Source organism: Pygocentrus nattereri, chromosome 27 (genome assembly GCF_015220715.1).
Source record: "Pygocentrus nattereri isolate fPygNat1 chromosome 27, fPygNat1.pri, whole genome shotgun sequence".
NCBI classification, from domain to species: domain Eukaryota; kingdom Metazoa; phylum Chordata; class Actinopteri; order Characiformes; family Serrasalmidae; genus Pygocentrus; species Pygocentrus nattereri.
The window spans coordinates 13,321,958-13,340,859 of NC_051237.1; the positions used below are offsets into that span (position 1 = coordinate 13,321,958).

The 18,902-nt window shown below is 41.0% G+C and overlaps 1 protein-coding gene across 3 annotated transcripts in view; it reads left to right on the forward strand.

Annotated features, from left to right (window-relative positions):
• cacna1ha (calcium channel, voltage-dependent, T type, alpha 1H subunit a) overlaps positions 1-18,902 on the forward strand; it is a 91,352-nt gene that overhangs the window by 43,953 nt on the left and 28,497 nt on the right. For all 3 annotated transcript variants that reach the window (XM_017703149.2, XM_017703148.2, XM_037535318.1), the window contains 5 exons: positions 2,898-3,057; positions 4,596-4,908; positions 10,492-10,584; positions 10,706-11,486; positions 12,716-13,071. In XM_017703149.2, coding sequence (XP_017558638.1) covers positions 2,898-3,057; positions 4,596-4,908; positions 10,492-10,584; positions 10,706-11,486; positions 12,716-13,071 — 1,703 coding nt within the window. The remainder of the gene's footprint in view (positions 1-2,897; positions 3,058-4,595; positions 4,909-10,491; positions 10,585-10,705; positions 11,487-12,715; positions 13,072-18,902) is intronic.

The following is an 18,902-nucleotide window of genomic DNA, read 5'->3' on the forward strand; positions in this document are numbered from 1 at the left end:
GACAGGAAGAATCCATTTGGGATGGGTCTGGATAGCCTATCTTTGGGTAAAGGAGCATTAGTTCTCCCTCAGGAAGGTTATTTTCTGCCACTGATTTCTTCTCCAGCTTATACATTCTGACAACTCAAGTGGCGCCTCACTGAACTTATTTCAGTCCACTCTGCAGACTCACATGACCATATTCGCTTGACTTGCTCTCTCTTTGCAGTCATGGCTCTTTAAAAGTGGTGAGCATTTTCCTTTAAATGTGGAAGAACAAGTATCCTTATTATGCCCTTAAATCTTAAGGGCCTGTATGTGAGCGCACAATTCAGTTCCTCTCTCTTACAACTACCCAAGTTACATATTAGTTCCATAGTTATGCTGGCCTTACACCAAACGACTTTTTAAGTGATTTCACTGTCACAGACAAATATTCAATGTCAGAACAAAATCATGAGAGTTTTTCTGGAGTTGCGTTTAGTGTGAGATGGTCAAGATGGTGGTCTTAAGTCAGTCTTTTTCTCCTCTTGAGGCTGTGACAAAATCAACCATGTTTAATTTTATCATAAGTTTTAAGTTTTGGCTAACAGTGACGTGCCAGGGGCATGCATGAGTGCTTGCGGGCGAGCTCTTGTGGGTGAGTGCATATGCATGGCGCGATAGAACGAAAGAGAGAGAGACAGGGAGATAGAGAGAATGCATGTGTGAGTGCCTGAAATCTCTGTAAAATCTGCTCCACTTTAATACAATAATCATATTAAGTTAAAATGTAAACTGATTGTATTACTGAGCCTGCAGCACTGATGTAAGGACGGAGGTGCAGAGGACTTTAAAAATGTCATTATTGAAGAATCATCCATGTTTTTTTTCTGTTATACTGTTTTGTGTTACAGTAATTTCTTATTTTGTTTGTTTCTTATGGTTTAGTTCATGGCACCCAGTCAACAATGCTGAATCGCTGAATGTTATGTTGTTGTGTAAATCTTTATATCAAATTAAAGAAGTAGCGGCACATGTTACAGGTTAATTAAAAAGATTCTGGCTCTACAGTGAACTGGGCCAAGTCCCAGATCTTTACATGCTCAGCCAACATATCTTCCCATCTGTACCACTATAGAGTGGAAGGAAAAGTGTTTATCTGCTTGTGAATTTCCACCAGGTGCATGATGGGGAATAATCTTAAAAATCTAGTTGCAGTGTTACAAATAGTGACACTGCAAGATTCCTAGTCTTTGCAAAATCATAGGCTTACAATGTCTTCAGATGTGACATTGTCTTTCATTAGTCTTTCAAAAGTCTTAACAAAGTATTTTTAAAGTCTTCTGGTGTATCGTTAGCGTTAGTGGGTTATAATCAGTGAGTTCAAGTCAAGACCAAGATGTTAACACATTGAGACCAAGTCAAGACCAAGGATTTATAGGAGTCCAGAGTCTAGAGTCCTGATTAAATTTTTTTCAGAATGTAAAAATAAGTAGAAGTGGGAAAAACTACAATTTGTTTGCAGTTTGTTGCATGTATATTATCATTCATTATACATGATGTATTAATAAATAATTTTATATTATATATTTTGTAACATACTACATTAAATAAGTATAAAATGTTTACCCTTAAAATATTAATTATTATTATTATTGTATTATAGTCTTACTTCGATTTGGCATTGTAACTATTGAAATTGGTTGATGAATGGTAAGGTTATTCTCTGTCCTTTCTTTTCTAAAACTTATTCAGAATCACTCCATCTAAAGTAAATCAAATATAAACCAAACAACATACACCCATTTTTTATTGAAAAACATATTAACCTTCTGATCTGCCCTTTTATTGTGTTTGAAGTTATTGTTGTTATTCAATAGTGATAGAAAAATGTTTATTTTCCAGTTATCTAAAACAGAGACACTACACTTGGCTGATCTGGAGTCCAAGTCCACCGAGATTACATTACTCCAAGACCGAGACAAGACTTAGTCAAAATGGTGCCGAGACTGTGACCATTACTTTATGCCCTTGAGACGAAGACCACACTTAAATACTGTAACAGTAGTAGCTATTGTATAATAGGTGTAGGATAATGAAAATCACACATTAAATAGCATTTTTAAAATAAACCTCTCGCTTTGAAAGTTGTGACTGCAAGCAAGTATTTTCATGGCTTTTCCTTTTCCTTAATAAAGCACTCAAAAGCAACTTGTCTACTAATATCATCTCCTACTGGACAAACCTTGGACTGCTCAACTTGCTCCTGTAAGTGAGCAAATGTCCAGTACAGATGCTTTCCTTATCAAAACAAAAGTAGGTACTTTTCATCAGTTTGTACTTTTATACTGCAGCATACAACAGCCTGCTTGCATCTCCTGATGAAATTTGTGACCAATATGTGACTGTAAACATGCGTGCATTAGTGAGAGCTTGCATTTTATTTCCTCCTTCAAGCCATGCTGCGCCACAGTATCTTACTTTAGAATGTTTCTGGGTACACATGACTTTATTTTACAGTAGAGGAAGAATAAAAAATCCTAGAGCTTAAGGCATTTTGAAGAATTCAGTTGCAGACTGGCTCGTTCTTTGTTCTGAGGTGTCCCATTAAAATTCTGTAGTACACAGTTAATTGTAATTCACAGTCCAAAGTTAACAGGTTTTTTGAGCTTAATGTTGCATAGAAGGATCCCATCCTCTACAGAAAATTACTGATTATGTGAAACTGTTAAATATGTATAAGCATTATTATGTTCTGTCTCTTTGTGGTTCCAAAGAATTTTTGGAAACCGTGTTCAGTAAAGTAGCACAGTGCCAAACAGTAGGGAGCACAGACAGCAGCACTAAAATGACACTCTTTATCCCCCTCCTCTCTCTCTCTCTCTCTCTCTCTCTCTCCCGCTCTCTCTCGCTCTCTGAATCTTTTGTTTCTGCAGGTATGAAGATACTGGTGACTCTGCTCCTAGATACTCTGCCTATGTTAGGCAATGTCCTCCTGCTGTGCTTTTTTGTCTTCTTTATATTCGGCATAGTCGGGGTGCAGCTCTGGGCTGGTCTCCTGAGGAATAGATGTTTCTTGGACAAGGAGGTGAAGGAGTAAGTGCCTGTCCTCTTTCCCATGTCCATCCTCTCTCTGTTGTCTCTCCATGCCCCCACCCACACACCCGTACTCCTCCATGAGCGCGTCAGGGCTTCGGGTGTGATCCAAAGCGACAGTCAACTGTTGCCAGCAGCAATGGCATTTCTGATGCTGACAGCCTTGTAAACTGAACATCGCACCCCGGCGATGTGATGTCAAACAGCAGCCCCTGAGCAAGGGAGATGTGCACTAATACTACAAACTCAAAACAACTTTTTGCATTCGATAAATTGAAGAGCTGAGGAGTCAGAACAGCCATAAAATGCCCTCTAAGTCATATTTTGATGTAATGGAACAGATTAGCGCCCTGTTTATGCTTTGTTTTGTGTAGGGGTCCACGTGATTCAGTTATCATGAAATAGGAGTATTATTTTTTAGCTCTTTGTTTAGCCCCCAAAACTGACTCACTGTTGTATTTCTGTGGTGGAGCTGCTGGGGAGACTTGGAAACAGACTTGTATCTATTTTTAACAACTGATTGTGTAAGATGATTGCAAAACCACTGCATCATGATACTGCATCATGGCCTTTATTCGCACTTAGGTGAAGCGCTGCTTTCTTTGTCTGGCCTCCTATTATCCACCTTTTCTAACTACCTCTGTCTAGACCAGCACAACACATCACCCACATTTGTTTTCATCCCTTATTTTTGACTGTCTGTTTTGTAATGTGCAGTTCAGTAATTCCCCAATTCTGATTGCACTTCAGTGTTTGTTGCATATTATTGTTTTTTATTAGTTTACAGTCATTATTTTGTTAAACCTACATCTCTTACTTAATTATGCATGACATAGAGGATGTTTATAATGTGTTCTTGTTTTGCACCACATTGTTTTCTGTTTATTTTGGACTTCACAGGAAAAAGTAAAGCATTTCATTTACTTGATTCAAAATGTACATTATTTTGCTTTTCCTCCAGTTTCCTTTGGTCATAATATATTTATTTAATTATATATGGAAGTATATTTTAGTGATGAAGAAATGATGTACATATTTCAATCAAGTAAATTCTTTGTATTACTCTTGTCGTTGGACATAGCTCTACTGAATTTAGATGCTTCCTTTTTGTTGTGTGGTGATAACAAGGTCCCCTTAAAAGGTCCTTAAAAAGGTTTATAAGGTTTATGCCTTGGTTGAAATTCGGAATAATCCAAGAATCAAAAATAGCCAGCTGACAGTGGCCCTGTGGGATAAAACTGACCATTGGCAGTAGAGCATGGCAGAAATGATGACAAATTCAAGCGCACAATGTAAGGACAAAAGAGAGTAGTTAGCGAAGCTATGGATATGCATCCATATTTGTTCAAATGAAATACATGTTAATACCTGCTATATTTGTGTTTGTTCTATGTGGTGGGGTGATATTGTGTAGTGCAATATGTTTTGTTAGGTCTTAATTTGAAAAAAGAAAGGAATGAAATTTGATTTTGAAAAACATGCAGTGAGCATGAATAAAGAGTCTTGAATATTGAAATCTTAATCTTGTACCTTCACAGTGTGTATAATCTGTCCTTCATGAATCCGTACTTCATGCGTGAGGAAGGTGAGGACAGCCCATTCATCTGCTCCTCTGAGAAGGAGAACGGTATGCTCCGCTGCCGTGACGTGCCTCGATTAAGGGAGGGCGAGACGGAGTGTACACTGAATGTGACCCCTGGACATGCCTATTTCAGCACCGATGGGTCCAACAGGAACAGCTGTGTGAACTGGAACCAGTACTACAGTGTATGTCGGCCCGGAGAACTGAATCCACATAAAGGGGCTGTGAACTTTGATAATATTGGATATGCTTGGATCGCTATATTCCAGGTGAGCCCCTTATGTTCTGTTGGTGTCCGTGCATGTAGGCTACCATTAATTAAATTAAATTTACCCTATCCAGTAAATTTTATATGAGTTGTCCAAAGTCTAAATGTGATCAAAACTGACATTTTCTAGCTTGTTAGTTCATGTCCCTGGACATTTTCATTCAAAAGACAAAATTCCTGTTTCTCCATATTTGACTGAAGTCTAGTGATTTTGTCCATCTCTAAATATCAGCTGACGTTTGGTGGTGTCAAAGTGTTCTAGCAGCCAGGAAAAAATGATACTAACCAATAACGTCATAGCATGTTTTCCTTCCTCCTTTCACCACCACCACCTGTCTTCTTCAAGTGACAACATCCACTGTCACATCCTGGCTGCAAGTATATGCAACTGCCTTTGGTTGATTGTACATGGATTTATTTTAACTGTAACCTGACACTTTTTTCTGAAGTCTTTTCTCTTTATCTTGCTTTTAGGCTATCCTGTTAACCAGCACCTTCTCTCATCTGTATTTTAAAAAGTAAAAATACAATATACAAACAATATATATACAAATCATGCTGTCCACAAATATTAAATCATCTTTCAAAATCTATGGAAAATACACATAAAAATGTCATATAGTGTTTTACATTTGTATCTTATTACCACAACACATTAACTGCTGTTGCGGTTATAATTTGTATCTCCTAACCCTCAGGGCCAGTAGTTACAGATTAATTTCCTTGTGTATGTGCCTTCAGACCAATATAATCTATATAATATCTATATTATACTATATAATCTCTTGACTTACTCTTTTCTCATCATCAGACTTAATGCAACTCAGTGAAACTATTCGTAGTGTAAGAGCTACAAAATTCTTTCATCCTCTGTAGCCTGTTATCATTGAGTCCTTGTCCGACCACATCTAAGCATCTTGATGTAGGCTCAGACCCCCAAGGATTGTAGCTCTTGCCTCACCTTCAGCATAGTCAGTGTTGGGGATAAAGCTTAGCCACTGGGCTAGTGGAGTCTTCTTGTACATAGCAGGCCCTTAATCCCCATCCTGCATACTCTACAGACGGATGTCATCGACTCCTCAACCTGTCACACCTTGAGCATTTTGGTATGTGATCTGACCTATGAAGGTTGTAGCTCTCCCCTGACATGGAGCGAGCTTGGTGTTGGGATAGAACTTAGCCATTGGACTTACGGAGTCTACAGTAAACTCTCTGGCTTATGCATATGAATTGAAAGTTCTTCACACTACACTGAGTTAGCGTGCTATGGATAACAAAGTGCTAGAGGTTGTAGCAGCCAGACAGTATGTCTTACCAGGGTTGGTGCACACTGGACTCTGACCATGGCCACACTTTTTCCCTTTCGTGTCTTAGGTAACCATAAACTGCACTTACATAATTTTCCCCTTAGCTCACCTCCAAGAGAATCTAGCAGGCCTGGGAGCCAGGAACGAGCAGCGACAGTCCACTGGGTTAGAATGCCCTGGCCTCAAATGGCCAAGGGAGCCGCTGTATGTGTTTCTCCAACTGCCTCTCATTCCAGCTCTTGCAGACATTTATACAAGAACAACACTGGGTCCTGCTGGTGGCACCATGGTGGCTGAGGCAATTGTAGTTTCTTCTGCTTCTGTCTTTATTATGGGATGTTCTGTAGGAACTCCCTGCAATGAAGGACTTTCTCACCAAGCAGAGGGAGTTTCCCTAGCTATAGCTTGGGGCCAACTCAGATCTGTCAGATCTGTCTCCTGGCGTCAGAAATATGATTCTGTACTGTACTGTACTGTAGCTCCTTCATCTCATGCCTTATACGAAGGCAACAAGCTGGCACTTGCATGCTCTGTGGAGCTGGGGAGATCTTCCCATACTTTGCAAGTTTCTGTCCTCTCCAACCGTCTGGCTTTAAGCACTGGCCAGTCTCTTGAAAGGGGGCACAGAGACTTCGCCTGTACCACTCGTCCCAGCCACTGCCCTGAAAGCTCCCCATGCTGCTGGACTACATATGCAGTACTCCATTCCAACCCTTTTGCAAATGTTTTCCTTTTCCTCTCCTAAGTGGCTGTCATTTAGAACCACACTTTTGCTCTTTCCTGTGGCAAAGTACATAGGTGAGCTACAAGCATTATTAGTCTCCCCCATGTGCCTCCTGTGGGATCCAGATAATGTGAATGAACCTGGCCATCCAGCCAAAAGTTCTGAGTCCTGGCTCCATACATTGATTATTTTGACTCTTTTGTCAAGGAACTGAAGTGCCAAAGTCTGCTACATGCTACGTGAAGGTGCGGAATATAGACCAGCTATTTGTATGCTTTTTGGAAGCTAGATGTCCTCTGCTTTCAAAGCAGTGGCTTTCACACTGGCTGGTGGAGATGATTGAGCTTGCTTCCGCTGCTGCTGACTGTCCATTGCCCACTCCCGTTATTGGCCATTCCATCAGGGGAGTCACCACGTCTTGAGCTGCCTTGAAAGTGGCTGTTGGACCTAACACTGGCTGTTGTGTTGTGTGAGTCCTTGTGACGGCATGGGCACAAGTCATCCACTCAGTCATTCACTGCTCCTGGTGGTCAGGAGATACAAAATATAATGCTAGTTACAACAACATGTAACTGTGGTTATGTGAGTAGTGGATGTCCACCAGGGTTCCTGGTCACTTCAGAAGATCCAGGTCCCTGAGGAAGTCTACTGTGAGTCAAAGGATGATATAGCTCTGGTGATATCACATGCAGCAGGCGCATGTGACACACATGTGACTCATTTATACACAGCCTGTCTGTCTGAAGCTCCCCATGCAGGAAAATATCTACTCAGTAAGTAGCACAGTCATCCACTACTCACACAACAGCGGATACGTTTGTAAAATGATAGTTTTACAAATGTAACTAATGTAGTAATGTAGGTGTTTTGGTTCTCATCCTTACAGTTGAGAAGAAAAACATTAAATTAAAGTGATTCAGCAGTTAAATCTAATACAAACTGGTTTTTCTTTAAAAAAAAAAAGAAACCAAAAAAATGCTGAGAATTAGGGTATAAAATGTAAAAATGTATAAAAAACTTTAAGATACAAATATAAACTCCAACTTTACTGTATCATGTAGAGCTCCAGTTGATCTACTAAATTATATAAATATTGTTTATCTGTGTGATAATTAAGTAATTATGGACATGTTTGGGGTGGTTTTGTGAGAATGACCAACATACAACCTAGCACTTAACTGATAAAATTGATGTACTGAATCAGGGAAATCACCAAAGTGTCCTGGACTTTAGAGGACCAGAGCTGGAAATCCCTGATCAAGCTTCTCTGTTGTGTTGTGTGCAACACAGTAGAAAGTCATTTGAAAGTGAAATACATTTTAAATGCTGCCATTTTTTTTTTGTTTTAATCATGATTTTAAGTGCAAAGACACTTTCACTACTTTTTTTTTTTTCAGTTTTCCAGAGAGGACACAGTCCTATTAGACACACTCCAACTGCACCAAATAATTAAATATCCCCTGAGCAAATGTGATGTTTTAGTCATCCTAGTCCTATTCTTCCTCACGACTCTCCAAAGATTACTTTTTTTGTCCATGAGATGTATTGTCCATCTTTGTCTGTGGAATTGAAATGTTTCCCAGAATATCATAAAAGATACGTGTCTTGTATTAATTCATCAGCATTTCCAATCTGGCCTGCAAAATTACAGTGGCACATAAGGCTGTGGCTCAGGCCCCTGCTTAAAGAGATTAAATATGCGCAGACACTTTGCTGGTTGGGGGCGTTCAGGCATGCAGTGATCGCACAATAAAAGCTGCTCTCTGTTCTCTGATAATGAGAGCCTGCCACTCAGATAGTTTGGGTTTGTAGAGTGGGTCAGTCATTTGCTTCCTCCCTTCCCTGGGTTAATGGTAAAACATAGTGTGTTGTAATTCACGAGGAGCGACTGCCACTGTTTCACATGTGTAAACAAGGAAGCATGACAGAAAAGTTTGTCTTATGCTGTCTCCTTTAACACTAAGTTGACAAGATTTTGTCCACATGGACCCTGTGAGGGTCCATGTGGGTCCCAACACCTAAAGAACAGGGTAAAACGGGGCTAACAAAGTATGCAGAGAAACAGATGGACTACAGTCTGTAACTGTAGAACTAAAAAATGCACCTATACAGTAAGTGGAGCTGATAAAATGGACAACGGAAAAAAAATCTGAGTAATACTTTAAATGAGACTTCCTTTATTAACATATTTCATATGTCCTATGTGGATGTCTAAAAAAGTGATGCCGTTTTAAAAAATGATGCAGTATTTGTAGATCACATGGTTGCCTACATTCCAGTAGATTGTACGTCTAGACAAATCAGATATGTATCTATCACATGGTAGTACGATTCAAGTGCCTGGTCGAGTTTTAAACAGCAGTATTTTTCGAAACTAGGCGAGTATGTGATAGAAAATGGTCAGTAGAAAGCAGCAGCAGCCCCCACTGTTGGCCAAATCAAGCACAGCACAACACATGCTGTCAGGTCTTTCTTAGGACATTCCATTGTGTTTTCAGTTCACTGTTAAAAAGGGAGATTTCAGGGGACAGCCCTGGGTCACTAAAAATGGGACTGTCCTCAGAAAACAGGGACGTGTGGTCACCCTTTGTAATGCAGCATTGGACCTCCATTAGTGGTAGGAGAGGACTTTACAAATGATAGAGAACAGGCCATTGAGAAGTTGGGGATTGGCTGTGCCCAACTCAGTGTGATCATATAATGACCCATATGGAGCAACTGACTGCCTTGTAACTCAGTTCACGTCTCACAAGGAAATTTGCTATGTGCTTAAAAAGCCTGCAATCCCTGGAAATTGGTCTCTTGTATCTGAGTGCTCTCACATTAAAAGAAAAACATGGACAAAATTTAAGTACGTTTTTAACAGCAAAGTGCAATGATTCACAAAGCACTTCACTTCCAGATTGCATTAAATATGTCATCATATTTTGGTTTGTAATATTAGCCAAACATAAAAAACTATCTGATGCTGATATATTTTTAAAGCAGTTATCTGCTGATACTGATATCATGGTGCATTCCTAATAAAGACATGGTGCTATAATGATGAACAGAATAATATGTCCAGCAAGAAATACGGTGCAAAATTTTTTTGAAGCTTTTGTTCTCCACTAGTGGACTTGAGTGTCTAAATGTCTAACTAAGGCTAGATGCTTTTATATCTCAGTATCTCCACCTTTATATTATCAGCATTCCACCTCACAGCTTCTGTCCTTTTATGTTTCTTTCCTATCATATTCTCATCTGAAAAACCCAGAGGTAAACAACATGAAAGACTTGCCAGGCTTTTTAGTCCCCAGATTATCTTCTCCACAACATGGAGTGGTGTTTGAGATGGCAGCTGTGTGTGGATTAGGTAGTCAGAAAAGAGAACACATACAGCCATGTGAAGAGAATGGATCTGTGCTCAGATAGTGATCACCGCTCCTCTGTTAATGATAGCATTACAAGAAATCTAATGTATAAATTAAATGCACTCATTCCTGGCAGCAGATTATCTGTTACTCCCCATCATGATTGAATATCTGAATCCTTTCTTGTATTCTTTTTACAGGTTATCACTTTGGAAGGATGGGTGGACATCATGTATTACGTTATGGATGCCCACTCCTTTTACAATTTTATATATTTTATATTGCTCATCATAGTAAGTGTGCTTCTTCCAGTCCCTTATGCTATGTTTGTATTGATACATGTACGTTAAGAACTGCTTGCTATGCACTGTAGCTCAAGGTCGTGAAAGACAATGTGTTGTGTATCCGTCCCAGGTGGGCTCTTTCTTCATGATCAACCTGTGCCTGGTTGTAATTGCAACCCAGTTCTCTGAGACGAAGCAGCGGGTGAACAAGCTGATGAAGGACCAGCGTGTGTGCTACCAGTCCAATGACAGCACGCTTGCCAGCTACTCTGAGCCTGGCAGCTGCTATGAGGAGATGCTCAGGTACATCAGCCACCTGTACCGGAAGGTGAAGCGCCGTGCATCACGCGTATACCACGGCTGGCAGAGCAAGCGACGGAAGAAAATCAACCCCAACAGCAGCCTTCCCGGAGGGGGAGGAGGGGCAAGCTCAGGGGGAGCAAATGGGCACAACAGGCAGAGGGGCAGTGGCCACTGGGCACGTTCTATCCGTAACCTCATCCAGCACCACCAGCACCACCACTGTCACCTCAGCAATGGTCTCCCCAGCCCACAGGCCACTGCAGGAAGCAGCGAGGCTCTGGAGATGAGGTTTATCACATCAGGGCCGCAGCTAGCATTGCCCTCACAGCTAACTACTGGGCAGGATCTTTCACCAGTAGCCCAATCAGTGCACAGCATCTTTCAAGGTGACTTTCATGAGGCTGCGCAGGTTTGCACAGGCACCGCAGCTGGTGTGACTCCACTAGGGAGGCTTAATGGGGGCATGAACTATCCTACCATTTTGCCATCCTTCATCTGCAGCTACACAGGAAGAAACCCCACAGCCAAAGGGAGGGGCGAGACCAACAACGGCACAGCAGATGTGTCAGATCCCTTTGAAAAACTTCAGCAGCTCACAGGAGACCACAGTAAGAGCTCTTTTCATCCCCACTACATGGTCCAAGTCCAGTTCACATAGCAGGAGTGCATAGGTTTACAGATGTGACAGAAAATCCATGCCTCAAATGTTAAAGTCATTAACAGGATCCTTAGAGGGGTGAGGTTTCAGTAAGTGTAGATAGCAAGAGCTGGAAGTGAGTGATATGTAAGTCTTAAGACTTTTACAGGCTTGGAACAGCAGTTCTTTCTTAATTAGAATGATAAGCTTATTCATGAAGCATGCTCTGTCATTATGGAGAGTTTTATCATTATCTCTCGGATGCACTTAAAGTTAAAGATTTAGGTTTCTGTGGCTTAGCTTTGTTCAACACATTTGCTCCCAGAAGAAGTCACCTTAAGGTTGTTTGATTTATTCTTTTACGTTCTTGGTCTGCAGATTTGCAATATGGAGTTTGTCAATGCCCATTTAACTTCTCGTCTAAGAACAGAATTTTTATACGTCAAACTCCCTGCCTCTTCTAGCACTGATATAGCACTTATAGCCCTGACTGCATGAATCACCTCCACTTTAACTCACAAGGGTGGTGCTGTATGATTAAGTCTTCCCCAACAACATTAAAATGAAGAAAAGGACAGACTCCAGGATTTTCAAATTAAGTGGTAGTTTTATTATGAGGAAAAGAGATGAAAGCCATTAAACAGGGACAGGAAAAGGAATAGAGTACTTCTGCCAGGGTTGTGTTCTTCATCACTGATCATCTGTGCCTGGTTGCCAGCCTCGGTGCCTGAAGGGTCTAGTGTGTAAACTGTGTAAACTGTATTTCATTGGCTTAATTTGGCCATAATTAACATTTATGTATTTCCATAAACAGATAGCTTTAAAATGCACCTGATGTTCGTCGTGATGCCATGTGGTTATGAATCATTTGAAGGCATTTGTGGCATAAGCCAAATGGACTTTAAGGGGTAGATGATTGAGTCACAGGAGAGTGAGAAATTTTGCTGTCTCCAGTACTCACAACCCATGAGAAAGTAATGAAATCAAAACAGTTGTAACAAGACAGCTATTAAAGCACATCAGTAATGATGTGAGTGTACTATTGAAATATAAACACTTGCAAATGTGTCCAGTTTCCTAAATAAGGCGTATTTATAATGGCCTTAGATTTCTCTAAATAGATGTGTATTTATCTTTGAAGTATTTATGAGATTCTTTATGAGCTTCAACTGTTGAAGGAGAGTACTGTTCTTTCTGCAGGTCATAGTCGCTTGCTGCTGCAGATGACGGGTGTGGTGCCCACATCACTGCTCTTCGAGGTGCTGGGCTGCCCATACTGTGCCCGGGCATTGGAGACCATGGACCTTGAGCTGGCTGAGTCTGAGTGCTCCCGGTCCGAGGGGGAGGTGGTGCACGAGTTCTCTCACGGAGCAGAGTTCAAACCAGTCCATTCGCGCCACCACAAGAGGTTTCAGGAGCGCAGCCGCATTACTCGCTACTGGGAGGATTTCAGGGACAGGATGAAGCGCATCGTGGATAGCAAGTACTTCAATAGGGGGATTATGATTGCCATCCTCATCAACACCTTGAGCATGGGAATCGAGTATCATGAGCAGGTAATTCCCAGCAATACTCTCCTTCAGCTTCTTCCTGCTTACTGGTGGTCACCACTCTGCAATCCCTCATTAGTGATCCCAAGCTGCATTTTACAGACCTTCCACTCGTCTGTTTTACATCTGCTATTGTCAAAGAAAGAGCCTGAGATAGCAGTTAGATTACTTTAGCAGCAATTGTTGGGGAAAGGGGGGTAAAAAAGCCAGTCGAGGGAACAAAGACCATTTTCTTCAGGAGCGAAGTGGAACCATGTGGCCTGTGTCTGTTTTTTATCAAGGGCTGAGCAATGTACTCCTCAGAAGTACAGTATCTGACTGGTGTACACAAAGGGATTATTTAGTTATTTCTTTTTCATTCATAAACAGTGCAGAGGGATTCATGGCCTTATTGGGCTAACAGACTCTGTGGTTATGTAACTGTGCGCAGTGCTGCACTGCACCTCCTCTTACTGTGCCCTGGACTCGCTGCTGGGGAGTGGGGATCTCTTTACTCCTAATATTGGGCAGAAGCCTGTGAATTGAGATTCATCTGATCTGATCAAGGTCTCATGGGGGCATACTTGTGTGGATGTTGGACATCCCATAACCTAGTTACAGTTTGCCATTTGCTGCAGCCGTTACAGTATGGAGAGGTTAGCACTGAAAAATGGCACACATCAAGAAACGGATAAAGTAGACTGAACTGACATTTTGTTATACTTCACTGGTATTTGGAGCAGGTGTTCATAAAAAATAACATGAGCAGGTTTTTTTGATTGTGAATTTTTGTTATGGATTTGACAAGTCAGCACATGTTTAATGTAAGTAGCTGTGTAACAGTGCAGGCTGAACAAACGGAGGGTGACATTGTTTACATTGGTGATAGATATACACCTAGGTCCTGCTGCATAATTTAGCGATTAGTCTGCAGAAAAAAGCTGTATGTACGAACCCTTTTTGCCTTATAACCCCTTTTAACTTAACTTTGGTAATGGCTGATAAAATATGATCTTTTTTTGCTAATGCTTGGGTTATTTACTGCTAAAGAATGTCTGTAACAGCACACTGTTCTTTTAAGAAAAGGAAAAAAGGTTGTAAATACCCAGTGTGCTACTTTCTCAGACCCAGATTAAGCCTAACCTTAGATTAAATAGCATTTCCAATAGTGATTCACAATTGGCATTGCAATTTAGTCCAAGACCTGGCTTAATCCATGTCTGGGAAACCAGCCCTGTCTGCAGCTTTTTCAGGTTTTGTGTTCAGTAGCCAAATTAGCAACATTAAACAAGAGTCATAAACTAAATATGGGATTAATTTGTTGCCATTTTGAAGATAAAACTAGGATTTTGCTCTGTGTTGGACATAAAAAAGCTTACTTAAACTGTAGGTAGAATTTACATGTCCTCTAAAGAGGGATGTTACTGAGTTATGTTTTTGCTCTGTAGAGGTCTGCAATATAATAACTGTCAGGATATAATAACATACTATAAAGCAAAGCCCCTTGTTCATTGTCATCGTCTGTACCCTGAGTGTACCCTGCTGTTTTAAATCTGCACTAGACCCTATGAATCATTGCATGGAGCAAAAGGACACCATCATAGCTTGAGGTCATTGTATTGCTCTGTTAGTATATTACTGTCACAAGTGCAATATGCTAGTTCTGTGTGTTAAAAAAGCTGTTTAAACCTAAAGTGAACTCCAAAATATACCCTGATGTTACAGTGTTGGAATGGAAACCAAGGTTGTTGTCTATAACTTTAGGTGTTGCCTAAAATGAATGAGTTTTGTATGTAATACACTTTATTTGCTTGAGCTCAGTCAGACATAGCCTTATTTTGCTTCTTTATATGGAGTTATGTCTTAAGTAGACTTGGAAGAATGGCTTGCAAGAAGTCAGACCAGCTTTCCACAACTGGAGATCAAGTTACTCTTGAATTCTCTCCCCCACTATTACATAAAGTTCCAAGCATTTGCAGAGTTAGGTGACATGCATATAAGAAATAAAGGTGCAAAGACAGTTTCTTGCACAATGCCATAGAAGAACGATGTTTGGTTCCCTAAAAAAACATTTTTAGCGATGCAATATTCTTCAAACAAAAAATATATTTTGAAACAAAATGACAATTATTTGGCCGCAACTATGTGAGAGTTTGACTTTGTGATGTCACATGGTTGTCTTTGTCACTGTACAGAGCCTGTAGTGACAAAGTTCTTTCATTCTTTGAAGTGTACAGCTGGCTAAAATGTTTTGCTCTTCTTCTTGTGTGTCATTTACAATTTAAATAAACACTATATAGTCAATTTCAGCACGGCTGTTAGCTGTTAACTGTTAGAAAGGGGTTTTGATGGGTGTATTTGCTCAGTTATTTCCCTCATCAGTCCAACATCAGTCTCATCAGTCTCAGCAACTTTCTTGAAGTTTGTACTAGTGCAATGCTGATGCTTTAACTCCAAATATAGTTGCCTTCTGTTTTAATTATGTACATGGATTGTACAATATATAAATATATAAGAATTTTTTACAAACTGAATTTTGAATTCAAGCTATGAACTGCTTGCATGCTGCAATCTCAAATATATCAGTCCAGATGGGCTGAATGTCCTAAAATCATTTTAGCACAAAGATGATTCTTAAATTGTAGAGTGAGCATTACACTGAATAATCTCTACCAGTTAAAATGATCTCAACCCTAAGATGCTTTTGGGACAAGTCATTAGCTTGTCCTTCATCTAAAAGTTACAGGTTAATATATTACATATACACTATATTTCCAAAAGTATTCGCTCGTCTGCCTTCACACGCATATGAAATTGAGTGAAATCCCATTCTTAATCCATAGGGTTTAATATGATGTCAGCCTACCCTTTGCAGCTATAACAGCTTCCACTCTTCGGGCAAGGCTTTCCACAAGAGTTAGGAATGTGCTTATGGGAATTTTTGACCATTCTTCCAGAAGTGCATTTGTGAGGTCAGACACTGATGTTGGATGAGAAGGCCTCAGTATCTGCTCTAATTCACCCCAAAGGTGTTCTGTCAGGTTGAGGTCAGGACTCTGTGCAGGCCAGTCAAGTTCTTTCACACCAAACTCACTCATCCATGTCTTTATGGACCTTGCTTTGTGCGCTGGTGTGCAGTCATATTGGAACAGGAAGGGGCTGTCCCCAAACTGTTCCCACAAAGTTGGGAACATGAAATTGTCCTTCTTATATCGTTATATCGAAATATCGTTCTCCTGGCAACCACCAAACCCAGAGTCATCCATTGGATTGCCAGACCAAGAAGTATAATTCATCACTCCAGAGAACACGTCTCCACTGCTCTAGAGTCCAGTAGCGGCGCTTTACACCACTGCATTCAACGCTTTGCATTGCACTTTGTGATGTAAGGCTTGGATGCAGCTGCTCGGCCATGGAAACCCATTCCATGAAGCTCTCTACACTGTTCTTGAGCTGATCTGAAGGGTACATGAAGTTTGGAGGTCTGTAGTGATTGACTCTGCAGAAAGTTGGTGACCTCTGTGCACTATGCGCCTCAGCATCCGCTGACCCCGCTCTGTCATTTTACGTGGCCGACCACTTCGTGGGAGAGTTGCTGTCGTTCCCAGTCTCTTCCACTTTGTTGTAATACCACTGACAATTGCCTACTATTTAGTACTGAGGAAATTTCATGACTGGACTTGTTGCACAGGTGGTGCCCGATCACGATCATGATAATCAATATGCTTTTCTCAGCAAATTGTGGATATCTTCCGTACTTAAGGAACACTAACCAAAAGTGTAATTTCAAAAAGCATAATTAATCCTGTTTAATTGGATGCATTGTTTTTGATAACACTTTTAAAAACCTGGCACTACTAGTTTATTTTGTCTGCATGCTATACTGTTGTGATACATTTTTACATTTTATGTGTTGTGTAAGCACTGTGATATCTGAATCTGAATATTTTTGCCATATCGCCTACCCCACCTTCTGTTTAGTACTGTCATATTGTAGTACAATACAACTCCCTTGTGATCACATACATTACATTTACCACTGTAGCTGTAATTCTTCTTTAGATACTGAATTCAGCTGAATGCAGGTTCCCCTGTGGCAGACTGTTTACACAGTTTCTACAGGATAGTATCTATAGTAGTCATTTGAGGAGGATTGATCTCTATCGGCCTGTCTTCTGCTCTCTACAAGGGTGGGTGAGAGGATGGCCACTGGCACAGTCCCAATGTTCTGAAGTCAATCAGTTGGCTAATCGTATTTACAAAGTGCCGGCAAGTGGATCAATCAACGTCACACTACAGACGCTTGGCTCTTTAAAGCTGGAAATCCACGCATTCGATTACCAGAATGTGCACTGAACCAGTGGGCTAACAGTCATCCCAGCTTGATAATGAATGCCTTGTTTGTTTGCACAGTGAGTGAGGCTGGGGAACTGGCCGTGCTGATCACTGATGGATATGGGCTTAATAGAATAACTATGACTGTGGTCTTCCTGGCTGCCAAATGTCAGGAAGGTTCTTTGTGAGCTTTATGAGCACCAAAGACAGTGAACAGAAACCAGTCTATAACAGAATACACATCTTCTCTTTTGGCTTATCTTAGTCTAGCCAGTCATGGCAAGACATCCCTGTCAGATATCTCTTTATGGCTGCTCTTATGGACACCACTGCACAATGTACACTCATGTCGTGGTGGACACAGTAGTTTTACATCAGTGCACGTGTTGTACCTTTCTGCAGATAATGGGGGGCCCCATTAATGTGCAGCACTGCAGCAGTTTATAGCAGCAAATGGCTTATTATTTTTCATCCCCTGCTCCTGTGGTGATTTGTGGTTTGTTTTGCCTGGCTCCACTCACTGAGGCATAAAGAAAGTGGGTGAAATGTACAGTGAGTACAGAAGGGCCCATAGGCTCTATGGAGTGTGGTGGAGTGTGGTGGAGGGAGAGAGAGGAGCGAGCTGTGGCTGATTCCCTCTGGAGCACTTCCACAGAAGGGTCGTCTCACATCACAACCCCCCCCCCCCCCCAGCCCCCCCATCTCCCTTCTCCTCCCCTTTCTTCTGTCCCCCCCACTCATCTCTCCACTCCACTGTTGGCACTGAGAGCTTTGGGACATTTTTGCCACCATTGTTTTTCAATAGCACATCCCCTCCTGTACAGCAAATGTGCTTGATGCAGCAGCACTGGGACTTCACAGCTCTGCACTCTGCCGGTGCAGGCCAATTAGAGGAAGTTTAGAACGGGCTTTTTTATTTTGTGTGTGCTGTATAATGGGGAGATGGAGGAGGGAGACATAAGGCACTTTTTTGGCATTGTAAGAAGGAGAACAATACAATTATTTAAAAAGGACAGTAACAGTCCTTTAAAAATTGTGCCCTGACAGTATGTTTAGAATGCATCACACTATTCCACAGATTATGTCAATGTGAAAAAAGATCTTTCATGTCAAAAAACTGTCAATATTGTGTCTTAGGAAAGAGAATCACACCCACTTGTTGAATCTGCTGAAGTAATATCATAATATTATTCAACACACAAACAGCTGTAAACCGTTGAAAACGAGTCCTCCTCTAAATATTTATACATATAGTATATGTACAGTTGAATGTGAAAGTTTGGGAGCCTCTGGTCAAATTCCATCCATCCATTTTCTAAGCCGCTTCTCCATCAGGGTCGCGGGGGGGGGGTGCTGGAGCCTATCCCAGCTGTTTATTATGAGATGAGATTATTTTGCTGTGCAGGGTTGCCAACTGTGCTTTTGGGGCTTTTGTAGACTGAAATATCAGTTGACTAATGGTCTTTTTTGACATTGGGATTGAGATTGGGAGTGGTACAGGCGTGCTGCTTTTACCACATTAC